Raw genomic sequence first — 17,494 nt, 5'->3', positions numbered from 1 at the left:
TGCAGTTGACATTATTTAGTGATAGTTTGAAGCCAGGAGGCTGTCTATATTCTTATTTGTGACCCTGATTGAATATGCTGAATCCTACTTACATGATTGTTTTGACAATGATTTCAAAACTCCAAGAGATGTTAACTTAGTCTGCTTCCCTAGATTTAAGTTATACACGTCTCCTGATTCTTCTATTAATAGAAGTCCACAGCTGCCACGCTGGGGGATATATGTAAATGTCTTTTTCCTAACCTGGGATGTTGAATTTGATGGGAGCCTAAGAAATGTAATTTTGGGGCCAGCCTGGTGGCTCAGGTGGTTAGAGCTCCATGCTCCTAACTCCGAAGGCTGCCGGTTCAATTCCCATGTGGGCCAGTGGGCTCCCAACCACAAGGTTGCCAGTTCAATTCCTCGACTCCCACAAAGGATGGTGGGTTGTGCCCCCTGCAACTAGCAATGGCAATTGGACCTGGAGCTGAGCTGCGCCCTCCACAACTAAGACTGAAATGACAACAACTTGAAGCTGAACGGCACCCTCCACAACTAAGATTGAAAGGACAACAACTTGACTTGGAAAAAAAAAAAAAGTCCTGTAAGAACACAGTGTTCCCCAATAAAGTCCTGTTCCCCTTCCCCAATAAAATCTTTAAAAAAAAAAAAAAAAAGAAATGTAATTTTAAAGACCTTGAAATTTGGTGGGATCTCGCATTCTTTACTATTCTTAAAATCACTTAACTCTTAAAAGATAATGAAGGCAGGAGCTCAAACAAGTATTTGTACCCCCACATATGCAATAATCCTATTCATAGCAGCATTGTTACAATAGCCAAAAAGTGGAAGCAACCCAAGTGTGCACTGACAGATGAAAGGGTAAACAAAATGCACTATGTACACACAATGGAATATTTTTTAGCCATAACATGGAGGGACATTCTGACACATGCTACAACGTGGATGAACCTTGAGGACATTATGCTAGCAGTAAGCCAGTCACAAAACGACAAATACTGGATGATTCCATTTATATGAGGCACCTAGCGTAGTCACATTCATAGAGACAGAGAATAGAGTGGTGGTTGCCAGGAGCTGGGGGAAATGGGGATAGGGAGTTGTGTTCGATGGGTACAGAGGTTCAGTTTAGGAAGATGAAAAGTTCTGGAGCTGGATAGTGGCCCAACAATGTGAATGTTAGCAATCAATGTTAATGCCCCTTAAAAATGGTTGCAATGGTAAATGTTATGCTACCCACAATAAAAAAAATATTTCCAGTAAAAAATACTTAAAATATACATGCCATACATCTTTATATAATACCGAGCTGTGTTTTCTGGTTTCTGTTGGGGTCTTGCCTCTCCCAGCTCTAAGGTAGGGACCCCCTGAGGGCATGGCTTGTCTCCCCACTCAGTGTTTGGGCACTCTGAGGTGAAGATCTGAGCTTCCTCTCCCAAGCTTCAATTTTGAGTCCTGGGGAAACTCAGACAATACAGAAGAAACAGCTCACCTCCCTCTTCTGGACCACGCTTGGACTCGTATGTCAGGTCCTACTTCACTCTGACGCAGTAGAGGCTGGGTAGTTCTGCGCTCCTTGGTGTCTTTGCTGAATCAGGAGGGGCCCCCTCCATCGCAGGTCATTATGTGAAATTTGGCCTTGAATGTATGTGTTGTCCCAGAGAATAAGCAATTGTTTATCCACGAAAGGTTAGCAGAGGAGATTCAGCTTCCAGAAACTTCAAGTAAAGCTTCTTTAGCAGCTGCTAGAGGGGCTGGAGCATGACTTGCCTGGACTATTGATGCCCCCTCATGGGCGCTGGGTGGTTCCAGGTGGCAGGGGCTTCACAAGTGTGGGAAATATTGATACTGCTATGCTTTACGAAGGTCAGACAATGAAGTTCGAAAACTTGTGGCAATGATGTTGCTAACATTTTTTGATATCAGAGGGATTATTCATTATGAATTTGTACCAAATGGACAAACAGTTAACCAAGTTTGCTATTTGGAAATGCTGAAAAGGCTGCGTGAAAAAGTTAGACAACCTGAAGTTTTTGCCAACAATTCATGGCTCTTGCATCACGACAATGCACCAGCTCACAGGGCACTGTCTGTGAGGGAGTTTTTAGCCAGTAAACAAATCACTGTATTGGAACACCCTCCCTACTCACCTGATCTGGCCCCCAATGACTCCTTTCTCTACCTGAAGATAAAGGAAACATTGAAAGGAAGACATTTTCATGACATTCAGGACATATGATGACAGCTCTGATGACCATTCCAGAAAGAGTTCCAAAATTGCTTTGAAGGATGGACTAGGCACTGGTGTCAGTGCATAGCTTCCCAAGGGGAGTCTTTCGAAGGTGATGGTAGTGACATTCAGCAATGAGGTATGTAACACTTTTTCTAGGATGAGTTCGTCCGACCTTCGTACTGATAGGTCTGGATAGGGGTGAACCTCTTACCCTTCCAGTCCTGTGCACGTGTCTGCATACTCATGGTTCCAAATGGACATGTTCCGTCTCTTGACATTTTGGACACTAGCTACATGACTGCACATTGGGCCCGTCAGTGGGCAAAGTGTCCCCTGCTGCCACTTCTCATGTAGCCCCAAAGCTCACAATCAGTATTTACCCTCACCCAGCTTCCTCTCTTTCCCTGAACAAGTATCTCCAGGTGCTCCAAGCATGGCATCCAAGGTCTGAAACTTGGCATCCAACCCCTGAGGCACACAATAGGCCCTGCACACACACACACACACACACACACACACACACACACACACACACAGAGCCAAACACAGCCAAAAGGTGGAACACAATGGCTGGTTTGGATTTCAGCCCTGGAGCAGCAGCTGGCTCTAACTCCTGCTATGCCGTAGGGATGGGGGTGGAGAACAGGAAACAACCAGAGAGGGAAGACATTTGTTTCAGGACGCAAAGGCCTCTGCGCTGGCAGAAAGCCCAGTGAACTACTTGGATGGACTCTTTGGATCTGCCTGACTCCCTACCTGCTCCCACCTGGGGCCCCCACTTGTTGGGCTGGCGGACCTGGCTTGGAGAGATGGTGGCAGGGCAACACAAGCACGGAGATGACTGCCCCTTACCTGGTGAGGACAAGGGCCAGGCCTGCATGCCCCTGGGTCTCCACGAGGCCCAGAGCCCACAGGTACATTTGGTCCCCTGTTTACTTGGAGTGTACAAGCAGTGCGTGCGTGTCCCGGTCTACTAGAGTATAAGCTGCTGGAAGTCAAGGCCCAGTGATTTTGTATTCATAGTAATTGTTCATTCATTCAACTGATGCTTATTGAATGCCTGGAGTCCCTTCCCTGCTCCTGACCACAGTGCTCACACCGTGCTAGGCTCTGACGGGAGTGGGTGGGTCACTGAATGTGCGCGTGGACGAGTGGCTCTGCTTGCTCCCCATTCTCTTGTCTCTGCATCCTCATTTGGTGTTGGTAATGCACACAACATTTTTTAAAGTCAATTTACTTAACTCTTTGTTGGACAAGCCAGGCCTTTTTCAGTGGTCTGAAAAGTTACCATTATCTATACAGGACTAAACAGGTTACCGAAAACTTTTTGTTTGAAGAGGGGGCTAGGGAGAGAGGAGGGGAACTTGAGAACCCCCGCCTGGTGAGGAATGGGGAGGCCAAGAAGGATGAGCCCATGTGGCTGGGGGCCCTGGAGAAAGGATTTATTGGCAGGTACTCAGAAAAGAGATGCACAGTAAAGTGGGAAATCTTGAGGGTTGGCAGACCAGGGTGTTCTAGAGCAAATTACTATTCAGGTGTGGGATGAAGGCTACAAATGAGCCTCATACGTCTAGTGGTGCCCCCCAAAATAGTGGCCCCAGCCACTACTGAGGAACACTTAGGAGGATCCTAAAGTCATCAAGCTTCCAACCCAATCTATTCCCAGTGTTTTCCAAATGAAAGCTGAGGTCCTTAGCATCAGCCAGAGGGCTCTCACCACACGGCACATACCAGTCTCTTTTCCGAAGGATAGGCTAGTGATTAAAAAGCAGGGTTTCTGAAGCAGACTGCCTGGTTTCGTATCCTGGCTCTATCACTTAACTAGCTGCGTGAACATGAGCAAATGATTAAATTCTCTGTGCCTCAGTTACCCCATCTATAAAATGGGTTAAGCATAGTACCTACGTCACAGAGTTGCCATGAGGCTTGAATGAGTTCATGCATGTAAAGTGCTTAGAGCAATGCCTGGTACATAGGATATCCATCTATTTACCAGCAAGGACCTTGAGGCTCAGAGAAGTCAGATGTCTCCTGAGGGTCATCCATCTACAGATGATGGAGCCAGGATTTGAAGCAGCTTCTGGTACTCTTGCCTTGCTATCCATCGCACAACCTGAAGAGTAATAAGAATGGTCCCAGGCTGCTGAGCCAGGAAGTGAGACGTCCACGAGGGTGAGGAAGGATGGTTTAACCTCAAGGTATCCTGCAGGTGGGTGCATGGGAGAAAGTGAGGGGCCTGAAGCTGAGTGATCAGGTAGAAAACGCTTGTTCTGAGGCTGGTGTGGTGCAGAAGGAGTTGACCAGGGCTGAGGCACGGGGATGATCTCCCATGGCCCTCCTAGAGAGAAAGAAGGTCAGACAAAGTTCGGCGAGCAGCCAGAACAAGGAAATGGGGGCAAGAGAAGAGGCAAGGATGGCCTTAAGGTTTTCAGCGTCTGTTACCCAGGGACTAGAGAGGCCTCTGCCAGAAACAGGTCATTGGGATGGGGTGTTCTTGGAAATCTAAGCAATGAAACAAGCCCTCGTTTCTGGGTGATTGTTCAATGGGGAGGGTATGTGTTAGAAACAGTTCTGCAGAGACAGAAGCCTGGACTAAATGATACCTTTTACGTCAAGGGGCTTCCACCCCTAGTAGTGGATGGATACTCAAAGATACTTAAACGGAAACAGTTGCTAAGAGACAAGCCCTAGCACATCCCAGTACAGCCCAGAACAGCCCAGTTCAACTTCCCATCATTGCTCTTGTCACCAATTCCCTCTCCTACTCCAGAGCAGGAAATTGACTCTAACCAGGGATCCTCCCTGCAAAGCTTCAGCAACCACTCATCCCAGGCCCCACTCTTCGCCCTCCTGTACACTTACCTGCACTTTTACCCACACGATCTCATTCCACCCTCAGAGCAACCCTGTAGAGAGTAAGGCTGCCACTACCTCCATTGTACAAACAAAGAGGACCCTAAAATTGTCGAGACTTTCTCAGATGCCTACCTCCTTTCCTCAGGAGATCCACAGATATCCCTTGGTGCCTGGGGCATTCGTTTTTTTCTCTGGGAGTAATAAAATGGTGGGATAATGACTAGGTATTAAGGAGGCAGTGAAAATGGACAGTGGGGCCGTGGCAGTATTATGGGTAAGCGCCAAACATCAGGGCTGGAACCATCCTTAGAGGTCACTGAGTTAATGCCTACTATTTACAAGGTAAACTTAATCCCCAGAAGACAGGACTTGTCCACTGAATACCTCTGACGTTTTGTTACTCCCTTTGTTCCAGTTATCTATCTACATAGAACAAATCACCTCAAAATTTGTGGCTTCACACAACAATCATTTTATTATCTCTCAGATTCCTGGGGATCAGGGAGGTAGGATCGGCTGCGTAGTTCTGACCTCGTCTCTCATGCAACTACAGTTAGTCAGTGGCTGGAGCTGAAACAGCAGGAGCTCGAGCAGCGGGGGGGCTGTCTGGGCCTCTCTCTCCATGTGGTCTCAGGTCCTCTCCATGTGGCCTCTCTACTGGGGCTAGTTGGGACTTCCTCATAGCATGGTGACCTCAGGGCAATTAGATTGATTACAAGAGCAACTCAGATCTCCAAAGGCAAGTGCCCAAGAGAATCAAGTGAAACTTCTATCATCTTTTGTGATCTAATCTCTGAAGTCAGAAAGCATCACTTCCACCCTAGCTACAAGACTGCCTCCAGCCAAGGGAAGGGATTCTAGACCCTACCTCAATGGAACTGGAGAGTCAAAGTCACATTATGAAAAGAGCCTGTGAGATGGGAGACCTTGCAGCAGCCATCTTAGGAAAACACAATCAAGCACACCCTTGTTCAGTTGCCTAGATCAATAGCATGGAACCGGGGAGAGACAGGCCTGAGTCTGACCCTGACTCCATCACTCACTAGCTCTGTGACCTTGGCAAAGTCACATAGCCCCCTGTATCTCTCCTTCCTCATACGGAAAACCAGAATAATAGTAATGCCTGTCTTGCAGCGTTGTGAGGAGGATTAAGGGAAAGGACCTGGCCAATAGGAAAAAAAAGTTTCTTTTCTTCCAAGTCAGCCTAAATCCCTCTCCCTGCCTGTGAAGCAGCTGTGTTACAGCAGTAAACAAAACAATGTCCTTGCCCTCCCCGAGCTTATAATCTAGTGGAGAGAGTCAGTCAATACATATTAGGTTGATGCCATAGTAATTGCGGTTTAAAAGTTTACAAATAATTGCAAAAACTGCACTTGCTTTTGCATCAACCTAATAGAGATGCTACAAGATAATATGTCAGGTGGAGAAAAGTGTTGTGGAGAAAAAATAAAGAAGAATAAGGGAAATATGCCAAGGGTAGGGGTAGGGTTACTCTATATGATGACCAGGGAAGCCTGTTTACTAAAATGAAATTTGAACAGAGAACTGAATGAAATTAGGGAGTGAGTTATGAAAATGTCTGGGTAAGAGCCTTCCAGGCAGAGGGAATAGCTACATGGTTCCCTCATGTAAACTAAACTCCAGACTTTATTCAGACTTCACCAATTTTTCCACTAACGATCGTTTTCTGTTTCTGGATTTAGTTTAGAAAACCACATCACATTTAGCTGGCTTCTATTTTATCAGAATCACCCTGCTGCTGCTACATAACAGAAGACCCATTAAGGAGCTATTGCAGTAATCCAGGCAAGAGACAATGGGGCTTGGACCAGAGTGTTAGAAGTCAGATTGTGAAAAGTGGTCAAATTCTGGATGAACTTGAAGGCAGAGCCAACAGGATTTATAAGACATGAGATGTGAGAGAAAGAGGAGAGTGATACTAAGTATTTTGGCCTAAAACAGTTAGGCATTTACTGAGAGGTTTAAGACTGACATAGGAAGACTATTTGGGGATGGAAATCAGGAGTTTGCATTTGGACATGTTAAGTTCGAGTTGCCTATTGGACAATCCAAATGGAGATGTCAGGTAGGCAGTCAGATACACGAGTCTGAATTTCAAGGATAAATCTTGGTTGGAAATATAAACTTGGGAGTCCTTAGCTTATAGCTATTATTTCAAGCCATTAGGCTGAAGGAGATCATGAAGGGAGTGAGTGAAGGTAGAAAAGAGAAGAGGTCTGGGTATTGAGCCCGGGGACTATGGACAAAATTCGGAAGAGGAGAAGGAAGCAAAGGAGACTGAGGAGGGGCAGCCATCATGGTAGGTGGAGAGCTAGTGAGAGTGATCCTAGAAGCCCAGTGAAAAACTGTATGAAATGCAGCGTACAGAGCCAGTGACATAAGGACTGAGAAGTAATCATTGGATTTGACAATGGTGAGGACATTGGTAACCTTGAGAAGAGTCATTTTGTTGGAGTGGTGGGGTGAGAGTGGGTTCAAGAGAAAATGAGAGGAGAGAAGGCGAAGATAGCAAGTATAGACACATATTTTTGAAGAGTTTTCAGGAAAATGGAGCAGAAAAATGCAGCTGGAAGAGAATATGGGACTGAGGGAGCTTATTTATTTATGTTAAGATGGGAGAGAGGATGATGAAACTGATTCCACAGAGATAAGCAAACCGATGACACAGAAGAGATGGGGAGAACTGAAGGAACCCTATAGTTACATAGGTAAGAAAGGATGGGAACTCGTGCCCAGGCGGAGGGGTTCACCTACGTAAGAACGCAGGCGGTGCTTCTATGGTAACATGAGGGATGACAGAAAATATGGAGACAGATGCAGGTAGGTGGTGGAAGCATGGGGAAATTCTCTTCAGATTGCTTCTATTTTCTCCATAAAGTTGGAAGCAAAACCACCAGCAGAGTGAGGGGAAAGGAGGAGTGGTTGGAGGTTGGAGGAGAGCAGGGAAGGTAAAAATAACTGTGGGAGGGGAGGGGGGTTGAGTGGGTAGGAGAGTGCACAGAACTGAGGACGTGCAGGCACGTTGGTGGTCAACAGAAAGGCTGTTTGAAGGTGTGAATTTAAGTGAGACCAGTCAGCCTGGAGATGTGTTTTTTCCAGCCACATTCAGCTGCTTGGGTGCAGGCTGGAAAGGGCGCAGCGGTAGGGTTTTACCAGAGGAACATGGTGGGAGAGACGGGCCAGGGAGTCGGTCTATGCAAGGGATTGATTATAATGGTAGGTCATGGAGTCAAAGCTGGGTAAGGAGGGAAGGGTGGATGTGATGGAGGTAAGGGACCCTGAAAAGGAGGTAGGATGAAAAGATGAGAGACAGGGCCAACTTACCCACAAAAGGTACAGTGCCAAAGGCCCACAGTGTTTTTAGGGACCCACAAAATGTTTTAATTTTAATGTATTTTAAAATCAGAAGAGAAAATGAAAATGATAAAAACGAATATGCAACAGGTCCTTGAATAACATCGTTTAGTTCAACATCATTTTGTTATAACATTGATGAGTCAGAAAAAGAAACAAAAATTCCAGGGCCCAGCCAGGCCACTGTCTGTGTGGAGTTTGCACGTTCTCCTCATGTCTTGGTGGGTTTTCTCCTGAGACTCCGGTTTCCTCCCCGATCCCAAAGCTGTGCATGTGAGGGTGTCTATATTTTCCCAGACTGAGCGAGTGTGGGTGTGGGTGCGCCCTGCGATGGACGGCGTCCTGTCCAGGATGGGTTCCCACTTTGGCCCTGGGCTGCCAGGACAGACTCCGGCCTCCTGCACCCTGAACTATAATAATTATCTTACTTGGAAAATAATTATCTTATTTGTTTTTATTAATTTTCCTTAAATGTATGTATAGCTCACATCCATTTCAATGCTTAATATTAGAAGAGTTTTGGGTCTTTATTTAGAAGTTTGGTGATGTTTTTCTGACCAGAAATATGCCAGAGGAAGCTAACTCTTGTTTATGTCAATTAGCCTATAGTAAAATTGATTTTCATACGCATCGTTTCACTTAAAGTCACAGTTTCCAGGAACCTACTGAGGAGGTTAAATGAGGACTTACTGTATAATAATGAATCTAGCTTGGATTATACTTGTCTTTGTATCAATGCAGTCATAAAATATAATTTTTAATATTCTTTTATGGAGGAAAGGGGCCATAAAGGTAAAGTGCCCGGGGCCTACAGAAGTTGTTATGTGGCCCAGTAGATCCCAACCCAATATTTGTTAAATGCATTTATAATGGCAAAAAGTAAACATGACCTAAGTATCCAGAATTGTTTGAGTCCAGGTACCAAAGATCATGGGCTGAAAGCATACAAGTTGGTAATAGGAAAAGGTGACACTTAAAATTGAAAAAATGGAGTGTGAAGTATTGGTAGTAACAAGATTTGGCTGGGACCATCCTTCTCATTGGTGGAGAAAAAGAAATCAGGGAAATGGGAAGCTGGTTTGATCAGCCATCTATTGCCATATTAATAAACCACCCCAAAACTTAGTGGCTTAAACGACCACCATTTATCTGCTCATAGTTTGGTAATATTAGGCTGGGCTCTACTGAGCAGTTCTGTTGATTGTGCTGAAGCATACTCTTGTGGCTGCGGTCATCTGGAAGCTCGACAAGGGCTGGGTAATACGACCTCACAAGTCTGGTGGTTGGCAGCCAGGGAACCCCAGGTCTCCTCCACCGGGCTTCTCATCTTCCAGTAGGCTAGACTGGACTTCTTTACACGATGGAAGTGTTCTAAGGGGCTTAAGCGCAAGCTGCAAGGTCTCTTGAGGCCCAGACTCTGGGGATTCACACAATATCATTTCTGTCACATGCTTTTTTGTCAAAGCAAATCATAAGGCCAGCCCAGATTCAAGGGATTGAGAAACAAACTCCACCTCTTGCTGGGAGGAGCAGCAAAATCATTGCAAAGGGTCATGTGGGACGGGAGGAAGAAGAGTGGCCATCTTTGCAAACAAACTATCACATTTCTTAGGAGAATTGCCTACGGGATACTGAATCATCAAGAATCTCCAAGAATTTGCTCTCCCTCCCTCTCTCTAGCCCTTTTGCTCTCTCTGTCTCACTCTATGTCTGTCTGTCTGTCTCTCTCTTCCACCTCAGCTAGGCCCGTTCTCTTCCCTGAGAACATATTACTAATAAACCCTGCTTGCATATTAATTGGCTTGCTGACCCTTGATTCTTCACTGTGTCGGCAAGAAGAACCAAGACTCCCGTAACATTTTGGTGTCGTGACTCTGGTTACACACCCTTTGTCTCCAGCCATTTGGAACGCACATTCTTTCCAGGCTAATCCCATCATTGTTCCTGGGTTGCTGACTCCACCATAGAATCACGTTGCCAGAAGGAAGGCTCCATGCAGACCCTCGGGAACCATCATGTAGCCTCGGGAGGAATGCCCAGATTTTCCCTTAAAAACCCCAAGCCGGTCTGAGAATGTTAAGGCAGTATTTGGAGGTGTTAACCTGCTGCCTTCTCAATCCACTGGTGCTCTGATAATAAACGCTTATTCTATGACCAAAAAAAAGAAGAATCTCCAAGAATTTGACAGAAGTGGGAGTGAAGAGGGTAACAAGCCAGGTGCTAAAATCTTCAAAGCATGAGGGAGTAGTAAGTGACAGTCTGATGCCATCAACTTCCAAAGCTTCAAATATCTTTACTGTTGCATCAGTGAGTGTCAATGCATTTCATTAATAAGAAGGAATTGTTCATTTTTCCACAGCTTCTTCGACTCAGTCACTCATCAATTTAGACTTCATCTTAAGGAAGGAACCTAAACCCTGGAAAAAACTGTATGCATGAAAACTAGTGGCACTACTATTTATCTGGGAGCTGTGTCCCCAATACCTAGAATGTCTGGCACATAGTAGTAGCGCATAGGTGCGCAGTAAGTATTTGATAAACGAATTTATAATGGCAAAAAAGCAAACACAATTTTGTAAGGATCCATGTGTAAGTACACAATAATGAGGGCTAGGTCAAACAGATCATGATCTAGCTATCTAATGTGCTGTCATGCAGACATAAAAATTATGTTTTTGAGGACTACCAATAAAAACATCTGGATAGGAAAAGTGGTCAAAACAACAATAGTGGTTTTACTGTACTAGTTGGATTATGGGTGATATTTATTTATTTATTTATTTCCTTCTTTATTTTGGTGAGACCGATGGGCATTTGATTTAAATCCCAAAGTAGGAAAAAATAAATTGGCAAAAAAGTGAACAGAAAATAGTTTTTTTATACACATATATAGAAATTATGATCGATTTGTCTGATATCTTAAAGAGAAAGGAAATAGGAGGTAAATTTTTTAGCTTCCGTGAACATTTACTGTAAGATGCTGACGGCATCTCTTGGTGTAGGTTCCAGATGAGACAGCCAACTAGTCCTGAATCATCTGGGCACCTGATTTCTAGAAGCCAATTTGATTCATCCACAAGTAGCTCTGGATCTTTTTTTTTTTTTTACTTTAGTCTAAAAGTTCTTGAATGTTATTGAATTTCTTTCATATTAGTAAAAAAAAGCTGTACATCTTCATTATGGAAAAGGGGGAAATGCAGAAAAGCATCAAGAAGAAAAAAAAACCTATCATTCCATCATTGACAACAAAAATCACTGCCAACATGGACATAGATTCGGCTTTGTTTCTTGCTCCTCCCACACTTAATATATTCCTAGCTTTTGCCTGACATCTTTAGACTTCAAAAGGTGACTTTTAATAGTCACATAGTGTTGACATACCATAATCTATAACCTACAGTAATTTGGATATTATAGGTTCTTTGCAATTTTTTACTGAAAAACACATTTAAACAAAATACATGGTTAGAGCCGTGGTATTACTCAAATTCAGAAATCTCTTCAGGTGATCAGAGTTTCCGGGTTGGCTAGAGAGATAGGATGCGTGTGGCTGTTATGTCCAATGGAGACTGAAGGAAAAATTAGTCCAGGGGCTCCGTCCCTGGGAGGGTGACTGTTGGAAGCTGCTCTGAACAGGCTGGAGACTCCTCCTTCCAATATTTTGAACTTAAAGGTGGTGAAATCTTGATCTGAAGGCTTAGGTGGCGTTGCTCACCTCTGCCCTCTTGCCCTGTGCAAACAAGAAACTGTTTCCTGTCCTTGCCTTATACGGATGTCTCTGAGCCACTAGCCTGAAGGGTAGTTCTCCCCCAGACCCCCCACAGAACTCCCTCAGTCCGCCCACACAACTCTCAGATCTCGGGGTTTGGGCAGTTGATGATTCGCTTGAGGTCAAGAACGGATGTGATCCGGGGTACAGAAGTGGGAGCTGGTGTGGGGGGCACACTTACAGAGTTAGGGCCGTTCCCAGTACAGGGAGGCTTCCCAGTAACGGTCCCAAAAAGGAATGGGGTGGGAAAGACGGACTTGACAGAGGGAGGGATGGGGGTGGGGCAGACTGATACTTCGGCAGGAGTCGATCCTGGGAGGCTGTGGATGGCAGTGAGGAGAGAAAGAAGCGGAGGGCGCGGAGAGGAGCAGACAGATGAAGCAGGTGATGGAGGATTTACAAAGGGAGGAGGCGTGGGCGGGTGACAGAAGGAGGGCGGGGAGCGGCACTGTGCGCTGGGCGTGCATGGGATACATATGAGAAGCGTGATGGGAAGCGGACTGGTGAGAGCAGAGGTGGGGCAGGGGGTGAGGGGCGCGGGTCAGCAAAGCGGGGATGCGAGAATAATACGGCTGCGCACATCTGGCCGCCACTTTATAGTCAGCTCCCACTTAGACTCGCATAATTTCCTCCCTTCAATGAAGGAAGCGAGGTTCGGAGAGGTTAGGTGGCAGCGGAGGGTGGGGGAGGCCCGGGGAGAGCGAGGCGGTGGAGGAAGGGGCGAGCGCCGCGGCGAGGTGTGAGCCGCGTGTGGCAGTGGGGTTGGCGGCAGACGCCGGCGGGTGGGGGGCGGGCCAGCCGCAGCTCAGGGAGGGAAGGGGGGAGGCGGGCTCCGCCGGCACACGCCGCCCCTGGCAGGCGGCCCGAGTGCGCGTGAGGAGCCGCCGCCACCGCCGCCGCCGCCGCCGCTCGGGGTCGCCTGAGCCCCAGATTCCCGAGCACTCGGCTCGCATGGCAGCCGCCTCGGCGCCCGGCCCCGTGGCCCGCTAGGGGCGGCCCCGCGCCCTGGCTTGGCCCGGCGGCGGAGCCCGTCGGATCCGGCCTCGCTCTGCGCCCCGGGCGCGCCGCCTCTGAGCCCGAGGTGAGGATCGCGAGGGCAGAGGCGCTCGGGGACTCCAGGCCCGGAAGCCGCGGCCGAGCCCAACGCGGTGGAGATGGGAAGGGGACGCGGGAGCAAGTCCTGGTTGGAGTCGGGGGTGGGATCGGAGACTGCTCACAGCCGGAAACCGGCCCCCGCGTCCCCTCTGTGCTGGAGACTGCCTCTCGGCGCTGTCTGCATCCCCGCGGACTCCTCCGTTCTGCTGCGTTCCCAGCCCTGGCCCTTCCTGCGCCCTGACTTCGCTTCGCGCTGTCCATCCTTCATCCCCTTCATACAGAGCTCGCTCCGGGTCCTGTTCCCCAGTGCCTTTGCCAGCTCAACCCTTCCCAGCCCCCGCCCTCCCGTTGCCCCCACCCACTTCTTCTGTCTGGACGCCCCTCTACCCCTCGGCTCCTGTCACTCGGAACAGGAACAGGTGCCGTGCCTCTATCTCCGCGTCCGATCGCCTCCAGCTTGTGCTGTCCCACAGGTGTCCGCACGTCCGGCCGTCCATCCGTCCGTCCCTCCTGGGGCCGGCGCTGACCATGCTCAGCGGCTGCCGCTGTCTACATCTCATGTGCCTGCTGTGCATCCTGGGGGCACCCGTTCAGCCTGCCCGAGGTGAGCGCGCTGCGGGCTCAGGTCGCGGCGGTCTCTGGCCGTCCCTTGCTTGCATGTTGACCTCTGCCGGTCAGAGACTGCACTGCAGCCACTCCGACCCGCGGGGTTGGTGAGACCCAGGTTGTCCCTTCGGAATGGGACGAATCTCTGTCATCCCCTGCCCCAGACCTGAGCCCACCCAATACCCGGGACCCCGCATCCTCTCCCGAGCCCCGCATCTCAGAGCGCAACCCGGACCCCGGGCTCACCCTTCCCATGATCAATCTCTTGCAGCCGATGACTGCAGCTCCCACTGTGACCTGGCCCATGGCTGCTGTGCGCCTGATGGCTCCTGCAGGTACCTCTCCTGAGCACGTGCTCCTAAACCCTTTGCTCCCCATTTCCCAGCCCTTCATACCCACAACCAGGTTAAGGCGCAGGGCGGAGCGTCTAGGGGTTTAAGACCTACTGTTTACTCCCCATGCCCTCATGGCACATAGGCAGACTGGCCAGCCTCCCCCGCCCCCCTTCTCCGGTTCCCTTTGCCTTGCCTCTTTTTCCTTCTTCCAGCTTACATCTCCCCACTTTACTCTTCCAAGTCTGATCCAGGAATTCTGAAACATTCCTCCTGGAGATACCAGGAGAAAGACCTGAAGCTTGAGAGAATTTGGAGATTGGGAGTCTTGAGGAAAGGGAGAAATAAAGATATAAATTGGTTCAGCCTGGAAAAGAAAGGCTGCCAGGAGGTTTGCCCCGGAGATGGTCTTATGAAAGAGGATCCTTCTTGATGAATTTGAGTAATTGACTCACTGGGGTGGGGGTTGGGCAAATTCTGTAGCAAGAGGAAAATGTGTCTGGATGGATATAAGGAAATGATCTGACAGAGCAAGCTGCTGGAGGGCATGTTTCAGACTCTCCATCTTTGGAGGGTTTTAAAAAAATAGGTCAGGCCGTTGCCCTGGAATCAGGGTAGGAAGATAGTCCTAATGACCTTTCAAGGTTACTTTTTAAAAGAAATGTTTCTGAGCTCCTCAGACGTGCCAGGAGTGGTACTGGGGGCATTTATGGATGTCATTTTATTTAGGTTCTTCTTCAACACATCCCTGCCAGGTGTATCCCAATTTACATATGATAAAACTAAGTCTCATAAAGATTCGATAAAGTGCAGAACCGGGACTTGAATGCAGGTGTCTGATGGTCTGATTCCATACAGGTGGCCTATGATCCTGCACCTACCTGGGATAGGCCTGCTTCCCTTTAAGGGACTATGTCCTGTCTTCTAAAAGCCCTGGTATTGCTGCCTTCATTTCCTCACATCCCCCTATCCAGAGCCCTGACCCTGCTCTTCTCCCCATCAGGTGTGACCCAGGCTGGGAGGGGCTGCATTGTGAGCGCTGCGTGAGAATGCCTGGCTGCCAGCATGGTTCCTGCCATCAGCCCTGGCAGTGCATCTGTCACAGTGGCTGGGCAGGCAAGTTCTGTGACAAAGGTAGGGGAGTAGAGGGTAGCTGTTGGTCTGGGGAGGGGACCCATGTGTCTTGGGAGAACATCCATCCATATTTATTGAGTACCTGTTGTGTCCAGCTCAAATCCTCTACATGGTATCATTTTAGACTTCATACCTATCTGCTGTCTGAATTGGCCCTCGACATAACCCTGCGAGGTAGGCTAGGCAGCTGCCGAAAACACTACTCATTTTACAAATGAGGAAACTGAGACCCACAGATGAGATACAACTTGCCCAAAGTTACTGTGAGACAGACTGACATTGCCAGGACTAGGAACCCCCTGACTCCAAATTCAGTCTTGTTTTCCCCCACCGCACCCTACCATCCTGGGTGGGTTTCCAGTGTGAGCCATGGGTGGGACCTGGGCGGGTCTGCAGATGTAAGGGGCTATCCCAGAGCCTTCCCTGTCTCCTCTCCAGATGAGCACATCTGTACCACGCAGTCCCCCTGCCGGAACGGAGGCCAGTGCATATATGACGGGGGTGGCGAGTACCACTGTGTGTGCCTACCAGGCTTCCATGGGCGGGACTGTGAACGCAAGACGGGACCCTGTGAGCAGGCAGGGTGAGTGCTGGCCCCATGGGGTGTGGGTGAGGTTAGATGAGAACCTGGTCCAGGAGGAGGCAGGATTGTTGAGAGGGTGATGGTGAAGTATTAGGGCTGAGGGCCAGAAGTCCCATGTGGGGGCAACAAAAGATAAAACCCCAGCCTGCTAAAGAGTACCTAGTTCAGAGTTTCTTAGTTTTTTTTTATACCACCCGAACCATTTCTTCAATGGCAAAAATCTACAGGAGGTGTAACAAATTAATGTGTGTGGAGGGATGTGTGGGGAGGTTGAGGACCGAGGACTCCCTTCATCCTCTGAGGAAAGCTGCCATGCAGCCCCTAAAAATGTTCCACACAGCAGACTTATGCTGCATTGTGTGCATAAGGAAACGGGCAGCAGGGCTGGACTTGTCCTCATTTCCGCCGCTGGCCTGAGAGCCTGTCAGGATAATAGTATATTTGCCTTGAGCTTTGCCTTTGGACCAGGCCCCATGCTGACTGCTTGGCATTGGGTTATCTCACTGAACCCTCACTATCTGGGAAGCTGGGTACTACTTGTATTCCCATTTTTAAAATGAGGCATTCGAGGCTCAGAGTGGCTCAAGGTGACGTAACTGGATGAGGGTGCGGGAGCGGGGTGTGTGTTGGGGTGGCAGTGGTCAGGAAGCCGATCTGGCCTACCGCGCAGGCGTGAGTTCGTATCCATGCCCTCTCCCACCTCCACTCCAGCTCCCCATGCCAGAATGGCGGGCTGTGCCAGGACGACCAGGGCTTTGCCCTCAACTTCACTTGCCGCTGCTTGGCGGGCTTTGTGGGTGCCCGCTGTGAGGTGAATGTAGACGACTGTCTGATGCGGCCTTGTGCTAACGGTGCCACCTGCCTGGACGGCATAAACCGCTTCTCCTGCCTCTGCCCTGAGGGCTTTGCTGGACGTTTCTGCACCGTCAACCTGGATGACTGTGCCAGCCGCCCGTGCCAGAGAGGGGCCCGCTGTCGGGACCGTGTCCATGACTTCGACTGTCTCTGCCCCAGTGGCTATGGCGGCAAGACGTGTGAGCTAGTCTTACCTGTCCCAGACCCCGCCACCACCGCAGACACCTCCCTGGGGCCCACCTCGGTGGTGGTGGTACCAGCCACGGGACCTGTCCCCCACAGTGCGGGGGCTGGTTTGCTGCGAATCTCAGTGAAGGAGGTGGTGCGGAAGCAAGAGGCCGGGCTAGGTGAGTCTAGCCTGGTGGCCGTGGTGGTGTTTGGGGCCCTCACTGCTGCCCTGGTCCTGTCAACGGCATTGTTGACCCTGCGGGCCTGGCGCCGGGGTGTCTGTCCCCCTGGACTCTGTTGCTACACTGTCCCACACTACGCCCCCGCACGCCAGGACCAGGAGTGTCAGGTTAGCATGCTGCCGGCGGGGCTCCCCCTGCTGCCCGACCTGCCCCCCGAGCCTGGAAAGACCACAGCACTGTGATGGACGTGGGGGCTTTCCTGCCCCCTCCTTCACCTTCTCTGCCCCTCAGACTGGAGTGGTCCTC

General features: G+C 49.1%; 1 protein-coding gene across 4 annotated transcripts; it reads left to right on the top strand.

Moving 5' to 3' along the window:
- The first annotated feature begins 12,539 nt into the window (after nucleotides 1-12,539).
- On the top strand, nucleotides 12,540-17,464 carry DLK2 (delta like non-canonical Notch ligand 2). 4 transcript variants are annotated; one of them, XM_033102672.1, is made up of 6 exons: nucleotides 12,540-12,617; nucleotides 13,802-13,932; nucleotides 14,206-14,269; nucleotides 15,270-15,400; nucleotides 15,839-15,983; nucleotides 16,695-17,464. In XM_033102672.1, exons 2-6 carry the CDS (start codon nucleotides 13,857-13,859, stop codon nucleotides 17,428-17,430), a joined length of 1,152 nt encoding a protein of 383 aa, XP_032958563.1. In that variant the 5' UTR covers nucleotides 12,540-12,617; nucleotides 13,802-13,856; the 3' UTR covers nucleotides 17,431-17,464. The 4 variants fall into 4 exon arrangements, with proteins under 4 accessions (XP_032958563.1, XP_032958562.1, XP_032958561.1 ...); XM_033102671.1 differs by lacking the exon at nucleotides 12,540-12,617 and adding an exon at nucleotides 12,701-12,736; XM_033102670.1 differs by lacking the exon at nucleotides 12,540-12,617 and adding an exon at nucleotides 13,195-13,314.
- Nucleotides 17,465-17,494: the final 30 nt, after the last annotated feature.

This window comes from Rhinolophus ferrumequinum, chromosome 3 (genome assembly GCF_004115265.2).
Source record: "Rhinolophus ferrumequinum isolate MPI-CBG mRhiFer1 chromosome 3, mRhiFer1_v1.p, whole genome shotgun sequence".
Classification (NCBI taxonomy): domain Eukaryota; kingdom Metazoa; phylum Chordata; class Mammalia; order Chiroptera; family Rhinolophidae; genus Rhinolophus; species Rhinolophus ferrumequinum.
Note: the sequence above shows the minus strand (reverse complement) of the source record. Positions and strands in the feature narration are given on the sequence as shown.

Coding starts and splice junctions, on each gene's coding strand:
- DLK2 (XM_033102672.1), top strand. CDS start 13,857: ATGCTCAGCGGCTGCCGCTGTCTACATCTCATGTGCCTGCTGTGCATC. Junction 14,270..15,269: donor GCGCCTGATGGCTCCTGCAG/GTACCTCTCCTG, acceptor TCTCCCCATCAG/GTGTGACCCAGGCTGGGAGG. Junction 15,984..16,694: donor GGACCCTGTGAGCAGGCAGG/GTGAGTGCTGGC, acceptor CCTCCACTCCAG/CTCCCCATGCCAGAATGGCG.